The 18,025-nt window shown below is 38.5% G+C and overlaps 1 protein-coding gene across 1 annotated transcript in view; it reads right to left on the reverse strand.

Annotated features, from left to right (window-relative positions):
* The window catches only part of Samd12 (sterile alpha motif domain containing 12), a 284,228-nt gene that overhangs the window by 78,486 nt on the left and 187,717 nt on the right, over positions 1 to 18,025 (reverse strand). The window contains 1 exon segment of the mRNA XM_034517590.2: positions 12,660 to 12,800. Within this exon segment, the coding sequence (XP_034373481.1) occupies positions 12,660 to 12,800 (141 nt within the window).

Below are 18,025 nucleotides of genomic sequence, written 5' to 3' on the forward strand. Positions count from 1 at the left end.
AATCAAAAAATAACTAGTACGTTCCACTAATGGTCTCAGAAGGAGGCCCAAGAGAGGAATTTGAAACATGATGAGGTGGTGGAGAGGCAGGTGAGACTACAAATAGTCTCTGAGTGAAACTTGGAGGCTTTGTCTACTGATCCCATATGCACAACCAGCAAAAGGGAATAGTACAGGTGACACTGTGCCTTCAACATCAGGTTACTAAGAAACATAAGTATTTGTTTTTATTTTGCCCGAAGATTCATTTTAAGTATTATATCTGAGTAGCTGTGTGTAGCTCTGGTGGAATACACCTTGATTGCTGGTACCCATATCTTCCCATAGATTATGTCAAATCTGCTGGAGCTGCTATAATAGGAAGTCATGAGAAACAAAACTTAATGCAAGATCTCTCTCTCTCTCTGTCTCTCTCCTCTCTCTCTCTGTCTCTCTTTAAAAAGGAGCAAATGTCTTAAGCACCCAGCCATTTCTCTAGCTCCAAACAATGTAAATATTAACATTGAATCATTAGTTTCTTTTGGGTATCTGATATTCTCTTAAGTGAATAATTTAAGGAAAAAATATTTTACTCTTTCATAGGCCTCTGTCTACCATGCAAGGGATAGTATATGAGTCTTCTTCATGCTGGCCAGGAAGCAGTCCAGAGAAATAATAAGAAGAAAGGAGGTCAACTTCCAGCTCCAAAAGACATGCTGTCTAGGGACACATCTCCTTCAATCTTCTCTTGTGTTCTACAGTTCTCCTAAGAGTCAACTTTGGATCAGTCAATTCATTAATGCATCCATTTAGGTTCGAGCTCTTCTGACATAGTATCTCTAGAAACTCACACAGACATACCCAGGAATGTGCTTCTCAGACTAATCAATCACCCATCTGTGAGTAGAAACAATGGGGGTTAAGAATGAGGATTTGGTGGTGGTGAATGACTAAAGTATGTAGTGCATAATTTTCAGAGAGTGTGTTGAGAAAACCCAGATCCATTTTCGGCAGGCAAACACCCAAGAAGTTACAGAGAAGTTGCATACACTACTAGCCTGAGAAGGAGCTATTAAATCAAGACCAGAAGAAGTTAGAGGGGCATTATCAGGTACGGGAGGGAGGATGGGAAGTGTCGAGGAAGCAAAGCTCACTGTTCCCCTGTGATTAGGCAGAAGAGGCAAATATGAATGGACATGGATTTGCAACACCAGTGTCACAGCTAAATGTAACTTCCACTTACCCAGCTCTGCTTTAAAATAAAAAGTAAAAAGAAGAGATGGTTGGGGACAGAGCTCAGTGGAAGGACACATCACTAGAATCCTCTAGGTTCCATCACTGCAACATCAAAACAAACACCAATGATAGAACTGATTTTTCCCAAAACCAGCACTACACACACACACACACACACACACACACACACACACACGAGAGAGAGAGAGAGAGAGAGAGAGAGAGAGAGAGAGACAGAGAGAGAGAGAGAGAGAGACAGAGTTGATGGTGGTGAATGATGTGTATGTGTGTGTGTTTTGGACTGAGACCAATTTTATTTTTTATTAATTTAAGAATATTAATTTAATAATTTAAAAATTAAAAAAATTTTAAAATGATATATTTTGTATGTAAATTACACATTAACAATGACAATGAGAGAAAAATACTTGGGTGGGAATTGGGAGAAGTGGTATCATTTTTAGACTAGCTGTGTCATCATCTAGATATCTCTATTGCTCCTTGGGTTTCTATGGTCAGACATGTAAAAAGAACTTAGGTAATGTCTTAAGAGCTCATTGCTCTGTTCTACAAACTTCTTTCTTTAAGCACGGTTGGTGGACCAGATGGCCCACTTTAGTTGCTGAGGCATCACTATGGAGTTGACTGGGCTAAAATACCCAAACTGTACACAGAGTTCTGAAAAGTCTTCTTGCATATGAATGCAATGTTTTAATTTTTTTTCCCAAAGGATGGAGCACTGGAGCAGTCCATCTGGCCATGCCATTCCCAACTAAATTTTGACACATATATTTGGACAAAGTCTAAATAACTCTTTGGGGAACACTAATGTTTAATTAATCTATATTCATTCATCCATCCATCCATTCATTCATTCTCTCTCTCTCTGTGTATGTGTGTGTCTCCATTTTATAAGCCACAATAATACAGACATTGGAGATATCTATATTAACCACCATCACCTTCCCTAATTGTAGTACCCATGGTATTGAGGTAAATATTTATAACTCAAAAGAGAAAATTCAGGAACAGCAACAATGATTTTGATGTATCAAGAGCTTAGGCTCTTGACTTTTCAAACACAAGTCAACAGACTATGGCTCAGACATTGTTTTAGTTATAGTGCAGAAAGCACATAACATTGAACTTCCATCTTAATTATTGCTAGTGTAAGGTTGAGTATTAATAAGTATATTAAAACTATACAGAAATAGATTTATGTAATATTTCCATTTTGCTAATCTCTACCTATGAACACTAATTCAATAGTAGTTCTGGATAGTTCCTCTTGTTTCTGTGATCTGTAACTAACTTCCTTAATGTTCATCTACTCAATGAACCTGGATTTTCTTCTTCATAAATATTTTGAATAATATTTTTTAAAATATGCTGCATATTTTCTCCTTTCTGTATTTGTGCATGTGATGGTGGATGATTGGTTTGTTTCCATCTCTTGGTCAGTGTACTGCAATGATCACAAGTACACCAGCATTAGCTCAGGCTCCTGCTCTGATTTCATTTGGCCATATTCAAAAGTGAAATCAGATGATAATTCCAATATTCATTATCTGATGAACCTCCACAGTAATTTCTATAATGAGTATCCAAGTTTGTATTCCCTTTATCATTGAGTAAGGGTTTGGAGTTCTCTATTTTCTTAACTTTTTGTATTTTTTTTTTAACTCTAAAAATTCTAATGGGTTTGAAAGTGATAGTTATTGTGGTTTTTATTTGTATTTCTATAAGCTTTTACGTTAAATGCGTTTTCATATAATATTTAGCCACTTTAGTTCTTTGTAAAACTATTCAAGTCCTCTGGCTGGTAAATATAATCATTGTTACTTTTTCAGAGTTGTAGAAGTTCTTTATGCAATCCCTTACCAGATATGGAACTTAAAAATATTCTCTCCCATTCCTAGGTTACCATCACATTTAGAGTCTTTGTTTTCCTATGCATCAGCAATTATTTTCTAAGTAAGGGTTTATTAGAGAAGCTCTGCCCAATACTGTTAAAGTATCGCATGTGGTTACTTTCATACAGTTAGGAAAGGTATAACAGACAAGCATATAGGCTACAAAGGATACTAACTGGTCCTATATAAATGTTTATAGACCTCTGGCTTAATTCATATTCCAGATTTTCACATGTATATGATTTTCACATGAAATTCCATTCACTCACCACTCCAAGATGTAGTTCTTACCATATTTAATAATCAGGGGCCAAGAAGTATAATAGATTGTAAAAACCTAGTCTAATGGGCCACAAACAGGAAAGAAAGAAGTCAAACGTTTTCACTTTTAAGTATGATAAACATTTTAGCAGTTATGAGATACAAAATTAATATATAGGCTTTCTATATAATAATAAATGCACAGAGAAAGAAATTGGTAAACTCCATTAACACAGTCCTCAAAAATATTTAGGAATAATAAACAGTACCAAGAATTGTAGCAACCTTATCATAAAAACTTAACCACCAAGGAAAGAATATGTAGGAGATGAAGGGACCTCTCATAGTCATGAATGAGAAGAATTTATATTTTAAAAAATAGCTATACTACCAAAAGAAGGCTACAGATTCTATGCAACCCCTATCAAAATTTCTGTAGAAAATAGAAAACTAAAACCAAAATTTTGAAAAGACATATGGAAGCACAAAAGACTTCATAAAGACAGAGCAATCTATCCCAAACAGAAGAATAAAATCAGACTTACCACAATATCTAATTTCAAGGTATACTGTAGAGTTCATTAATAAAAACACCATGGTACCAGCACAGAAACAGATTGACAGATCAGTAGAAGAGATGACCTCAATGTAAACTCACACAATGACAGCCACGTGACTTCTGGCAACAAACTCAAAAACAGATTGGAGGAGACATCCAGTCTTTAACAAGTGCCGACAGAGTGGGATATCTACATGTAAAAAATGAAACTAGATATCTGTCTTTCACATGGTACAAAATCAACTCCTAGTGCATCAAAGCCTTAATGTAACACCCCAAACTAAAACAAATGGTGAACAAAGTCAGGAAATCCCTTTAGGATACAGCATGGACAACACACACTCTGAGTAGGACTGCCAGTTACTCAGAAAATAGTGTCAACAATTGGTAAATACTTCATGATCTTCAAAAGCCTTTGTACAGCAAAGGAAACAAACAGGACAGCCTACAGAATTAGAGAAAATGTTTTCTAATTATACTCTGACAGAGGGGATAAGATCTAGAATATACAAAGGACTCAGAAGCCTAAAGAAAAAGAAATTAAATAGCCTAATCAATACCCAAGCTAATGAAATAATCAGAACGTTCACAAAGATAAAGGATGAATGGCCAATATACAGATGGAAAGTGTCCAACATCAGAGCCATCAGAGAAATGCAAATATCTATGGGAGGGTTTAGAGAAAGAAAGGGGACATGATGTAATTACAGTATAATCTCAAAAATAAAATAATTTTTTAAAAGAAGGGGAAGGGGGATAGAGGGAAGAACACTGCCAGGGGACTAGGAGAAGGCAGTATTTGGGATGTAAATAAATAAAATAATTAATTAATCAATAAGAAACAAGAACAACAACAACATAATGGGTAGAATTCAAGGCTAAACAAACAACCTAATTTTATAAAGCAAAAATATTCAACACTGGTAGCTATGAGTTCTTGCTGCTCTTCAGAGGACCCGAGTCTGGTCGCCAGTATCCACTTAGGTGGCTCACAAGAGCTTGAAATTCTAGATCCAAGGGATTCAACGCAGTCTTCTAGCCTCTAAGGTTGCTGCACTCACATGGCATCCACTCATACTAATACATCAACATATACATAAATAAAAATAAAGACTAAATCTAAAAAATGTTTAAAATTGGGGTTGGTGAGATGGCTCAGTGGGTAAATGCACTTGTCAGTAAGTTTAAATAGCTGGAGTGCAATCCTCAGGCCTCATGTGTTAGATGGAAAAACTCCTAAAAGTTATCTTGTCAACCTCAGAATATATGCTGTGACATGTGACATCCTCACATACACACTGACACACACTTCATATAGCATATAATTTTTAGAATAGATAATAAAAAACTGCATTGAGATTCCATCTCACATCAGGGAGAATGACAGTCACTAAGAAACATGTAACAAATACTGGCAAAGATGCGGACAAAAGAGGAAGCCTTATACAAATGTTTGTCTAGCCAGTACAGAAGCCATTATGCAGGCTCCATAGAAAACTAACCAGAGACCCACACACGGCTCAGCTATACATCATTCTAGTCTATGTCCATCACTGTGACATCACTGAGAACTTGCCCAGTGATGTTTACTGAAGAACTAGTCACAAAGTCAAGTAATAGAACCAAACCAGAGGTGTAGCAACAGAAAAAAGAAGAAAGAAATATAGGTCGCGTGCACAATGAAATAATTTACACATAAAGTAGAATGGGAGATGTTGGCATAAGGAAAGGTAAGGGAAATATAGAATTATAACTTTAAATATTAAAAATTATTTCTAAAAAGAAAGTTATTTGCAAGAAAATGGATGTAACTGGAGATATTCATCAAGCAAATCAAGTCAATTTCAGAAGGAAAATATTGTATATTTTTATTTGTGGGTGTCAGACATTATAGATATTTCATCTCTCACCATATATATATATATATATATATATATATATATATATATATAATATAATTGCATAAAATAGCCTTGTGTAATATTACATAAGAAAAAATATATAGTCCCAAAAGAGACCAGTGAAACATATAAAGAAAAAAAAGAGCTTGCTTTGGACTCAGATATTCTTGTGCTATGCTTTTTTACCAAGGCCTATCTTCCTTTGGTCATGTTAGTTTCTCTGTGTCACTTTGTCATCTATATCTATATCTATATCTATATCTATATCTATATCTATATCTATATCTATATCTATATCTATATCTATATCTATATCTATATCTATATCTATATCTATATCTATATCTATATCTATCTATCTATCTATACATATATATATCAAGAATGGCAAACCGTAGGAGTCACGGTAGAGAGAATATGAAGAGCTGAGAGAATATGAAGAGCTGATGTGATAACGAGTGCATGCTCTGTGCATAGTAAAGATTAAAACTCATGAGCTGGATTGAGCACAGTATTCAGTATCTGTTGGAGAATTTTGCTTTCTAGAAACAATTCCTACTATTAAAAAGCTAAGAATAAGTTTGAGGGATTCTAGACTACTTGGTACCACTGTTATGTGTTGTATAAAGCACGCCCGCACCCCTATCTCTCATGAATCAGGTAGAAATGTCATGATGACTTTCCAGCTGCCTGCTATGCTTCTCAAAACATAACTGGGAATGTTCTGACCCAGCTGAATTTCAAGTGGGAACAGTTAATCAAGTGTCACCAGCCAGATTGACATCCTGGTTGCTCACAGTTGGAACGTAGAAGACCAAAAGCTTTCTTGTAGATGAGACAATCTCCCTAAAGATGACAGAAGTAGAGCATGGACACAGAAGCAAACACTGATGGTTGTTCCTTGCAAATGTCAGGGAGCTATGGGGCCATTGCCAACGGCAAGAGGAGCATCAGGCCTTCAGGTAAGATGGCCCTGGCTTCTGATGATGAGTTATCTCAGGAGTATTTGTCATGGTTTCTGGACAGAAAGTAAAAACTGGCATTTACTATGTATTCATTATACAATTAAAAACAAAGTCTTACAATGTGTTTGTATATGTGTGTGTGTGTGTGTGTGTGTGTGTGTGTCTTTTCATCAGCATTTAGAAGTCATAGATGAAGAAAGGCAGAGCAAAATTACAACTTACAGATCATATAAAGGTCAAGAAGAAGGAAGACAAAATGTGGATTAATTAAGTCCTACTTAGAAAGGGGAACAAAATAATCACCTGAGGTAGAGGGTGGGCAGGATGTGGGAGGAAGAGAGGAAGGGGAAAGGAAAAAAAGGAGGGCAGAATCAGGTGTCGGATGAGACCGGGGAGACGTACAGAGGGTCAGAAAATTGAACAGAGGTGTGTAGCAATGGGGGATCGGGAGTGGGGTTCTAGGAACAGAAAGTCTAGGAAACCAGGAAAGCAGGAGGCTCCCAGGACCCAAAAGGGATGACATTAGCTGAAATATCCAACAAAGGGAAAGGAGAATCCAGAGGCTGAGGGATGGGGCCTCCCATTCTTCTCAAAATTTTAACCCAGAATTGCTCTTGTCTAAAGGAAATAGAGAGACAAAGAGTAGAGCAGAGACTGAAGGAAAGGCCATCCAGAGACTGACCCATCTGGGAATCCATCCCATATGCAGCCACCAAACCCAGACACTATTGCTGATGCCAAGAAGTGCTTGCTGACAGGAGCCTGATATGGATGTCTCCTGAGAGGATTGGCCGGAGCCTTACCAATACAGATGGGTGTGCTTGCAGCTAAGCATTGGACTGAGCAGGGGGACCCCAATGGAGGAGTTAGGGGAAGGACTGAAGGAGCTGAAAGGGTTTGCAACTCCATAGGAAGAACAATAATATCAACCAACCAGACCGCCCAGAGTTCCTAGGGACTAAACCACCAGCCAAAGAGTACACATGGAGGGACCCATGGCTCCAGCTGCAGATGTAGCAGAGGATGGCCTTATCTGGCATCAAAGGCAGGGGAGTTAATTGGTCCTGTGAAGGCCTGATGCCCCAGTGTAGGGGAATGCTAGAGCGGTGGGTGGAAGTGGGTGGGTAGCGGAGCACCCTCGTGGAGGCAGGGGGAGGGGGTGGGATGGGGGAGTTTCTGAGAGGAAATCGGGCAGGGGATAACACTTGAAATGTAAATAAACAAAACAATAAAAATTTTAAAAAAATCTTAATTTCACTCCTGTAAAATGAACACATGTGAATGGTAGTAAACTGAGTGTCAGATAAATTTATTCAGAAAAGGTATTAACATGATGTGGCTTGTTATAAACGCACAAGCTTGGTGTAATTATGTGACAAGGCTAATGGCTAATGTTAGCCTCGAATTTCTGCCATATTTTTATTGGCTGAGCAGAGCCACTCATCTCTATTTCAGAAGTTAGTGAATGGGAGCAGAGTGCTTAAAGAATTTCCCTGAAGCAACAAAATTAAATATTCAGGGCAGGACATAAAATCCAGGCATATCTAATGCTAAATTTATACTTTCTCTTTCTTGTTTATTTTTTATGTGTGTTCTTTAAAATAGTTTAAACACTCATATTTCAAGTGCAAAATGACATCTGAAGCATGTATTCTCTTTCTGTGACAACATTCCTTGACCCATGGGTGTAACTTATATTAGTCTCATATACATTATTTAGTATTTCTTATATAAACAACGAATGTACACAGAGAGACAACATTTCTCCCTTAATGGCAAATGTATAATTTGCATATTGTTATGAATCTTGGTTTTGTTTTATTTTTCATGGTTTCCCAAGGGTCCTTCTTCATTTCTCATTTACAGGTTCAAACACCCCCAGTAACTATATGTGCCATGATTTACTTAGCTCTATGCTTAAAGGAAGCCACCTATAGTCTTCAAAAAAATACCTATATATTTATAAAGAGACTCTAAAATCAAATAAAAATACACACACAAAAAAATCCAATCATTTAAAAGAGAAAATTCTTTCCTCAAAAATGGAGTCCTTTGGGAGCTGAGGAGATGGCTCAAGGGTTAAAAGTAACTGCTGCACAAGCATAAGGTCTTGAAACCACATCTACACAAAAGCCAGGCGTGATGATGCATACCTGTAACTCCAGCACTGTATCTCTCTCTATCTCCCTCTCTCTCTCAATGTCTCTCTCTATGTATGTGCATGTGTGAGTGTGTGTGTGTGGGGGGGGGGGGGTGGTTAGAACTGTGATGTAGAGACAGGCAGATCTTTAGAGTACACTGGACAGCCAACCTAGAGTAGTCAGTGAGCTAGCTCTATGTTAAGTTGCACAAACTAAATAGGTAGAGTGTGATACGAGACATTCTACATCAACATCGTATCTCCATATGTGCGTGAATGTATACATGTGAGCATACACACACACACACAACTATTTTTAAAAATGGTTAGTTTTGTTTAAAATAATATAAATTTAAGTACCAATGCAACAGTCCGACAAACACACATATATTAAAGTTGTAATTCTTAAGGTATGAATTAAGGAGAACTCGGACCTCTCATAGAGGATTAGGTCATGAGGGCAGGATTTCATGAGATTCCTTTGGTATGGATCTCAAATGGATTCTGTCTTGCTTCTGACATGTGAAACACAGGGAAGAATGGCCTATGAAACCTAACTCCCTAGTACCATGCCCCTAGACTTCCCAGCATTCAGAAACATGAGAAGCAAATTCTGTTGCTTTAAAGTGTGATGGTTAAGATGGATTGTAAACTTGACAGAATCTATGATCACACAGGAGATAAATTTCTGGGTATGTCTGTGAGGGAAGTCACTGAGGTTGGAAGACCACTCATCATGTAGACCTGGATTCAGGAGTGAAGGAAAGAAGAATAGGAACTGCACAGCAGCATTTGTGTCTCTCCGCTTTCTGAATGTAGAAGTTGTGTGACCAGCAGCCTCATGATCTTCTGCCACACTCTCCCTCACAGGATGGATCTGCCCTCAAACCGTGATCTAAAATGAACCTGTTCTTCCTAAAGTTGCTTCCATCAGGTACTTTGTCATAGCAGTAAGAATGGTAACTACAGCTCGGGAAGCTCATCAGTTTGTGGTATTTACGGTAGCAGCTTGATCGGATTATACAATCGACAGCAACAGAAACATGCTTTGCATTAGAAGCATGTAATGACTTCATGTGTCCTGGCACTGTGTCCCATTTGAAAAAGCTGGAGGTGTGACCCAGTCTCCTCAGGACAAAGACCCACAGAGGTTTTAAAGAAGACTGAAAGAAATCGTGAAGTCATTGTACTTATCCAGCCTATTGTTGGTGTAGCTTTGCATTTATGCATTTGAAGAATCAAATATTTAATATTGAATCACACATCACCCCTGGGATGAACATCCATATGCTATGCATGCCAAACCAGCCAGCTCCCTTGAGTTGATGGAACATTGATTCTTATTAGAACAAACTTAGACCCCCAAATAATTTAAAGCTTCCCCAGATCTCTTTACAACCTCTATTATCAATCTTCAAACATCTTGTCAATTTTGTATTTCTTTCTAAGGAAAAAAAAACAAGAAATTATCACTTCAATAACACTATGGATTTTATAAAGGATGTCTGATACAAAGTGATTTTGAACAGTAACATGTAAAGGACAAGCAATAAGAAAGGCAATAAAAAATCAGAGAAAAACACCCATGAGCTAGAGAACACTAGTTCCTTCCGAAGGGAATGACATGAGAGAATAAAGGACATGCAGTCTTCAAAGGGATGGAAAATGCCAATAAGGAAATCAGGAAGGTTGAACTCAGGACCTTCCCAGAACACAGAGAGGTAGAAAGAAGTATGCTGTGGTAGAGAGTCCATATGCTACATTTAGAACAACCACATAGTTTTATAATAGATTTGGAAAGCATGAAAAAGTATAATAAATAGAGTTAAGAAAACCCACAAGCATATTTCCCAGAGCAGCCATAATGAATACATGGCACAACCATCTGCACTCCTTTTATTCACATATTATCTATCTATCTATCTATCTATCTATCTATCTATCTATCTATCTATCTATAGATCTATCTATCTACCTATAGATCTGTCTGTCTGTCTCTCTGATCTCTATAGATCTAGGTATCTATGTATCTATGTATCTATGTATCTATGTATCTATGTATCTATGTATCTATGTATCTATCTATCTATCTATCTATCTATCTATCTATCATCTATCTATAATATGTATTAAAAAATTGAGCCAGCCTATATGTCAACTTTTCCATACGGTTTCATCCCACATCTTTTCTTTACTGCCTGGATTATGTGTCATTTAAGCAGAGTTATCTGTTTCTTTTTTATTCCATTTGAGAAGTAGCATTGTGTTAGCACTTCTTGTCTTAAATTGTACTATTTTTATTTTTTAAAAGAAACTTAAAGGCATATCAGCAAATCACATTCAAATTTAAATTACTTAGTATAACCATTCTTCCGAACACACCACAAGGGGTCTCTGGGGACAGATTTCATAGAAGTATGTCAAACAGCTGATAGATACTGCTTTTTTTACATCACTCTGTGTATATTTATCCTTCAACAATGCTTATCTTTCAGGCACTTCATCACTTCCTCTAGGTCAGTGGTTCTCAACTTCCCTAATTCTGTGACTCTTTCATACAGCTCCTCATGTTGTGGTGACCTCCAACCATAACATTATTTTGTTACTACTTCAGAACAGTAATTTTGCTACTGTGGTGAACTGTAATGTATTCTGATATGCAGGACATTCAATATGTGACCCCCAAAAGAGGCTTGACCCTTAGGTTGAGAACCACTGTTCTAGGCAACCAAATGCCATAGTCCAAATGCAATAACATGTATCTTGGCTGATCCACATTTCCCCAGTAGCCATATGGATACCACTACTATATCTGCTTATTGAAAATTACCCAATGCTCTCAAAACCACTTACTTTATCATCCTTTCATTTAAAACGATGCATGATGGGCAACAAAAGAAGAAAAAGTACAGTCGATGGAAGTTTATATCTATAAATTATGTGTATACATAAGTAAGATATAGTGGGACTTAGGTTTTTCCTCAAATATTAGATATTTTTGACACTTCAAAGTTACAAGGTTCTTAGGTTCTCTAATCACACTATTATGAGTTAAACAGTCTCAGTATCCCAAATTTAAATTCTCTAGTCTAGATTTTAAATCATTCTATTCTCAAGAAGCTAATAGAATTTTCAAAGTCCCTAAAGTATAGGCATGCATTAATTCAGTTAAATAAAGGTACATTTGATATATTTCCCCTCTGCTGGGCAATGAAAAGCAATGTAAAAGAAAATGCATCAAAACCACATCTCCATCACCCGCCATATTAAGTTTAGAATTACTTGAATTTTAAGATCTCCTCAGAATTACTGGTAAGCTGAGGGCACCCAGGACTATAGTATTCAGTTGTGCAGTCTGCACACCACATAACTCTGGAGGGAACAATTCGACCCTGACCAGTGTGATTGGTACTCTCTGGGGTTGTACAGTAGGCAATCTCTGCAGCTGTATGCGATAACCTTGAAGTTAGCTGCAGTAATTCTATTTGTGCATCCATCACTTATTTATGCATCTTTCTCTCTGGTGAGCAATGAAAACGAAAAGTTTAGAGAGCAGTAGTCTTTAAGGCTACCTACTTTGTTTTTTCTTTTAATGAAGGAAATTCTGTAAGGAAACAACAACAAACTTTCCCTGGCTCCCCTCTGTCTCAATGATAAAATTTTCTGTTTTCCCATGCACCCACCCACCAGGAAACAGCAGGGTACCTTGTGTGAGTAACTGCAGGTTTCTGACTTCTTCCCGAACTTTCAGCTGGAGCACCTGCTGCAGGATGTGCTGTCGCTGGTTCTCCTGGGAGATCCCCATGCGCTCCAGCTTTTTGTCTGTGAGTCTCAGCAGGGCTCGCCCTGCAGGGGTTTAAGAAACGGAGAAAGAGGCAAGTGAGCAGTACCCTGGAGAATGACTCCCATCTCAGTTTTGGCTAGTCCCCCCCCCCCAAACAAGTTTATAACTAAGTGCAGCTGATTTAGAACAGGGGGAACTCCATGGTCTATGCTGACAGAACTGATGACTTCCACGGAGAAAATCCACCTATGCCAAAAAAACAAAAAACAAAAAAGAAAAAACAAAAAAGAGCCCCGATTTTTATGTAATAGTGGCAACCCTCAGCAGACCCACACAATGAGGTAGGTAAAGTAGCGAACTTTAACTTGTGTATTTGGGTCACCAATTGCAGGTTTCCATGGAAACAATGCTCTTCACTGGGTGATGAGTTCTCAGGCTGGCCAGTAGATCCCTTTATTGACACCGCAGCTGCAGAACTAGATGCTCTCACTATACTTATGAGAACTCCAGCAGGATTTATTTATTTATTTATTTATTTAGCGCACATTTAAGGTGCAGTTTGAATCTGCAGGCATATAGTTCTCTGGCTCCAGCTGTGGAAAGCTCTGCTCACTCCAACATTTGCTGAGGACAAAAGGCCCACAAGAATAGGGTGAGAGGGGACAAGAGATGGATATAATTCAGGAGGGCAAACCTGGAGCCCTGGTGCCTATGATGACACATATCTAGGTCTTGGTAACTCAGCATGGCTCCCTTTCAGCTCCATTCTTTGGCCCCCAGATATCTTCGTTTTTCTTCTACCTTGATTTCTATGCAATCCCAAAATTATGCCCTACTGCGCATTTACTATGAAATAAGCATACTTCATTCCCAAGGCTTATTACAAGAGAGGGATCCTGTTAAATGCCCACGGCACCATTTACTCTATTTCCACAGCCCCTGGCTGTCACACCTGCAGATCTGTCACCATTTCTATCATGAGAAAGGAACAGAAGCAGCTGCCTGCAGTCAAGGAAAAAAGTCTATGAGTACACTTTTACGTAGACTTTGGAAACTGTTGAGACGTCTACACCCATATCTTATGTGTGTGCTGTTCTTTTCCTAAACACTACTCTTTGTTTCTTAATATCCATGTTTTAATCTACATTAGAAGTGCTCCTTAACAAACTGTAACTGCTTCTCTGTGGAAAAAAAAAAGAAATGTTCTATCACTTTAGGAAAGAAACTGAACAAGTAGAAGGCAGAGTTAATGGGCATTTTCATCCAAGGAACAAGAAAGCCCGTGAATGTAGCTAACGAATGATTAACCTGTGAATAGAACCAGGTGAACGGAGAGGAACAGCTAGCAGAGTCAGTGCTAGTCAGTCTCATCTTTCCTTCCTTTTAACCCTTGTGCACACCAGTCAACATAAGCTAAGTTACACTCTATATTGGTGGCTTATAATTATACAGCAAAGCTTACAGGTTCATCCAGAACATTTTTGTTTTGTTTTGTTTTGTTTGCTTTTGGGACAGGGCATTATCAAGAAGCTCATGCTTGTCTCAAACTTAAAATATTCCTGCCTTACACATTCAAGTACAGAAAATTCAGGTAGGTTTCTCCATCTGGCTTTATTCTGCATGTTGACTCCCAGTTTACTTTCCTTGACTTTGGTAACTTAGAGAATCAAAGAAAGCAGAGAAAAGGGCTACATATCTCATCTCACCAATGGAATGCTTAGCCTACAATCACTTATTAGCCAGAAGAAATTACATAATTCTTCTTACTCAGAAAAGAGCACATGCTATGATTCCGTCCAACAATCTGCCCAGAAGTAGTGAGGTGACTAGGATAGGCAGAAATATTGGATGGAAATATTGATGACATGACCCTGGACCATTGTCTTGGAAGAAAATTCTGTCTGTCTGTCTGTCTGTCTCTGTCTCTGTCTCTGTCTCTGTCTCTCTCTCTCTCTCTCTCTCTCTCTCTCTCTCTCTCTCCCCCCCCGTTGTCTTGGAGGAAAATTCTCTGTCTCTCTGTGTGTATGTGTTTGTATGTGTGAGTGTTTGTGTGAGTGTTTGAGAGTGTGTGTGAGTGTGTGTATGTGTGTGCAGTGATAGTAGTTTACAGCTTGTGTGGCATTTATATCTAAAGGAAAAATCCTCATAAGCACAGCTTATGCTTGGTACCACCAGGTAATCATGGTAACCATGGAAAAGGAACAAGAGGAGAAAAGCAGACTCAAGCCCCTTCGCTTGCCTTCTGCAGCAAGGTAGAACAACAACCTTGGAAGATGTTATAGTCTCATTTGTTACCTTGCATGGTAAAAGAGGTTTTGCAAAGGTGAGGGAACTATAAAGACTCTAAATAAAAACTCTAAGATGAGAGAATAGCATATATCACCCAGGCAGCCTCTCAAGTCTCACTACAACGGTACAGAAAACCGGAGAGAGAGAGAGAGAGAGAGAGAGAGAGAGAGAGAGAGAGAGAGAGAGAAAAACAGTATAGAAAACTAGAGAGAGAAATGGTGCAAATGGTGCAAACAGAAGTCAGAATGAAGTGGCCACAGATTCTAGAGGCTGAGAAATGGTTTCTCTTCACATATTCTTAAAGTCACTCCGCTAACATCTCACTTTGAGTCCTCTGACACCCAGTTTGGATTTCACAAATGTAAGATGGCTAATGTGAATAATTTTAAGCCTCTAAATTTGCTATAGCAGCAGTCATCCTCATGAATGGAATTGACATCATAGTAAGAATGCAAACAAACTTGCACAGGCATCAGCCTGTGCAAAACCATGGCGGTGGGAGGTGGACACAAAGTCTTGTCCCCTGCTGAGAAGATAGTGACAATGGATGGCTTCTGGGAAAAGAAGAGTCAGTTTTCTTTAAGGGTGTGACCATGGCCTGATAGGTAACCCATGCTCCAGAAGATGACTGGGACAGGGTTCCAGGCATGAGGAAAACTGGATATGAATGGTATGTGACGTGTGAACAGTTTTGAGCAAAGGTGACTTAGGCATGATGCCAAGTCTTCACTGGATATTTCTGGTTCTTATGAGAATAGACTGGAGGCTGGGATATAGAGAACCATCAAAACAGGAAGTGATGGTGCCCTAGAGCCAGGTGCAAGAGCATGATTACCAAGGATCTTAGATCTATTTTCATGGCTTTATAATTCCTAGAAGGAACACGGAGGAAAGGAGGGCCTCAGTTACTACTTGGGTTTCCAGACTTATTCACAATGGCTGGTGACCCCTTTTATGATTAGGAAACTGAGCCATTGCTCTAGGAAAGGATGTACTGGAGGCAGGAAATCTTGTTCAGTTCCTGTTAGTCTCTGTCCAGCAAACATCTGGGATCTGAAGAAGGAATGAAGCAATTAGAATTAAAATAGACTCGTTAAAATGTCCTTTCTTCCCCTTAATATTCTCATTCCCCCATTCCTTCAGTATTCTCCTTAAGCCCCCAAAGCATTGAGTCATGAGGTCTAAGGTGAGCTTTGGTAGATCATGATAGGAGATGGATTTATCTCTGTGATTAACTGCTGTACTGATTATCCAGACCTGATGCTTCCAATGTTGGAAATATTCACAGAACCCCTTGTCTTGGGCCAGGGAATATTCGATGAAGATGTCTACACAGCAAAAACTTAGATGTGGTGTTTTGATAGCAACACTGAAAAATTTGAGTATTGCTTCAACTGAAACTTCAGTCTGTCCACAAAGGCCTTTTTGGGTGTGGCCACTTAGCATGCCAATTCTATAAACAAAGGCATGATGGTCAACCTCATAAGCCAACTTGACCAGACTGTGCAGTATCTTGATATTTAGTTACTTACTATTCTGAATGTTTCCAGGTGATATTAATATTTATTTTAAAATTCCATACATGAATGCTATATTTAAATCATACCTTCCATTCCCTCCAGCATCTTCTGTGTACCACTCCTACCTACCCATTCCCTCTCAAATTCATAGCCTTTTAAAAATTATTATTACAAATACATGAGTACCCCTTGCTGAGTCCACTTTAGTGTACACCTATGTATGTGTTTTAGGACTGACCACTTGGTATTGGGGCTCATCCCTGGGGAAGACAGATTCTTTCTCTCTCTGAAATCATTAATTGCCAACATCTCTTCTTTGAAGGGTGGAGCCTTCTGAAATTTCACCAGTCAGAACTGGCATGTCAACTGGCATTCCTAGGGTTTTATTCAAGCAGCTGCATTGTTGAGAGTTCAAGATGTATTTCTCTTGTTATATACAGATGAGACAATCTTGTGGTAGATGTTCTGGTCTTTTGCCTCTTACATTCTTTCTACCACCTATTGTATGATATTCCCTGAGTCTTAGGTCATTGAACCCAGAGGAATACCTACTACTGACACTTCCCTAAACCAGTATAATTCTTCACTGTATTTTAAACATATATCCTATGTTCACAGAGAAGTCTAGCTCATCTGAGACATTTCCTTTTGCAGCAGACGGAGACTATTACAGAAAGTGACAAATGGTCAGAATGCAGAGAAACACTAACCATGAGGTCCTCTCCCAGTTCTTACCCCCATACCACAGCCTTTACACATAGGCTCGGAGGTTGATGCTTCAAGTGAGAGAATAGATGAGGTAGATTGTTTCCTATAATGTATAGCAGCTCTTGTCTCTAGGCTCAAATAAGGACATTAACTTTACAGATTTTGAATTTGGCAATTTCTATAATGGCATGAGCCAATTTATTTTATCTGTCTGTCAACCTGTACACACACACACACACACACACACACACACACACACAGAATCTGTCTGTCCATCTGTCTACCTGTCTGTCTTTGTATAGTTCTGTTTCTCTCCAGAGAACTGTAATACTGTATAAATTTACCTGTCAGGATTCTTATGCTGGCACATAATAGTACTTATAAATACATATTAAATACATATTTTTTTTATCACTGCTTAAGTAATGTTAAAATTGTTTTCTTTACCCACATCCTGATGACTTTCCATTTCCAGGTCTTTAAATTATTGCTTTCTCTGATATAAAGGGCTTTATCAGAAACTGTCAAGTAAAACAAACATGAGAAGCTGGCCATCGTAGGAGGTGGTGCCCACATTGGTTGGTGATGAGCATATGAACACATGCTGTCAAAAAGAACCGAGATCACAGGCTGTGGATCTGACCTTCCCACAGGTTGAAGGCAGATGAGGGCGTGGTTTTATGTTTAGACAGACAACCCATTATCAGCTCAGTTGAGCAAGGGGCAGTGGGCAGAAAGGACAAGTATAGTAAAGGAACAAGTATATAGTT

The sequence above is a fragment of the Arvicanthis niloticus genome, chromosome 13, assembly GCF_011762505.2.
Source record: "Arvicanthis niloticus isolate mArvNil1 chromosome 13, mArvNil1.pat.X, whole genome shotgun sequence".
NCBI classification, from domain to species: Eukaryota; Metazoa; Chordata; class Mammalia; order Rodentia; family Muridae; genus Arvicanthis; species Arvicanthis niloticus.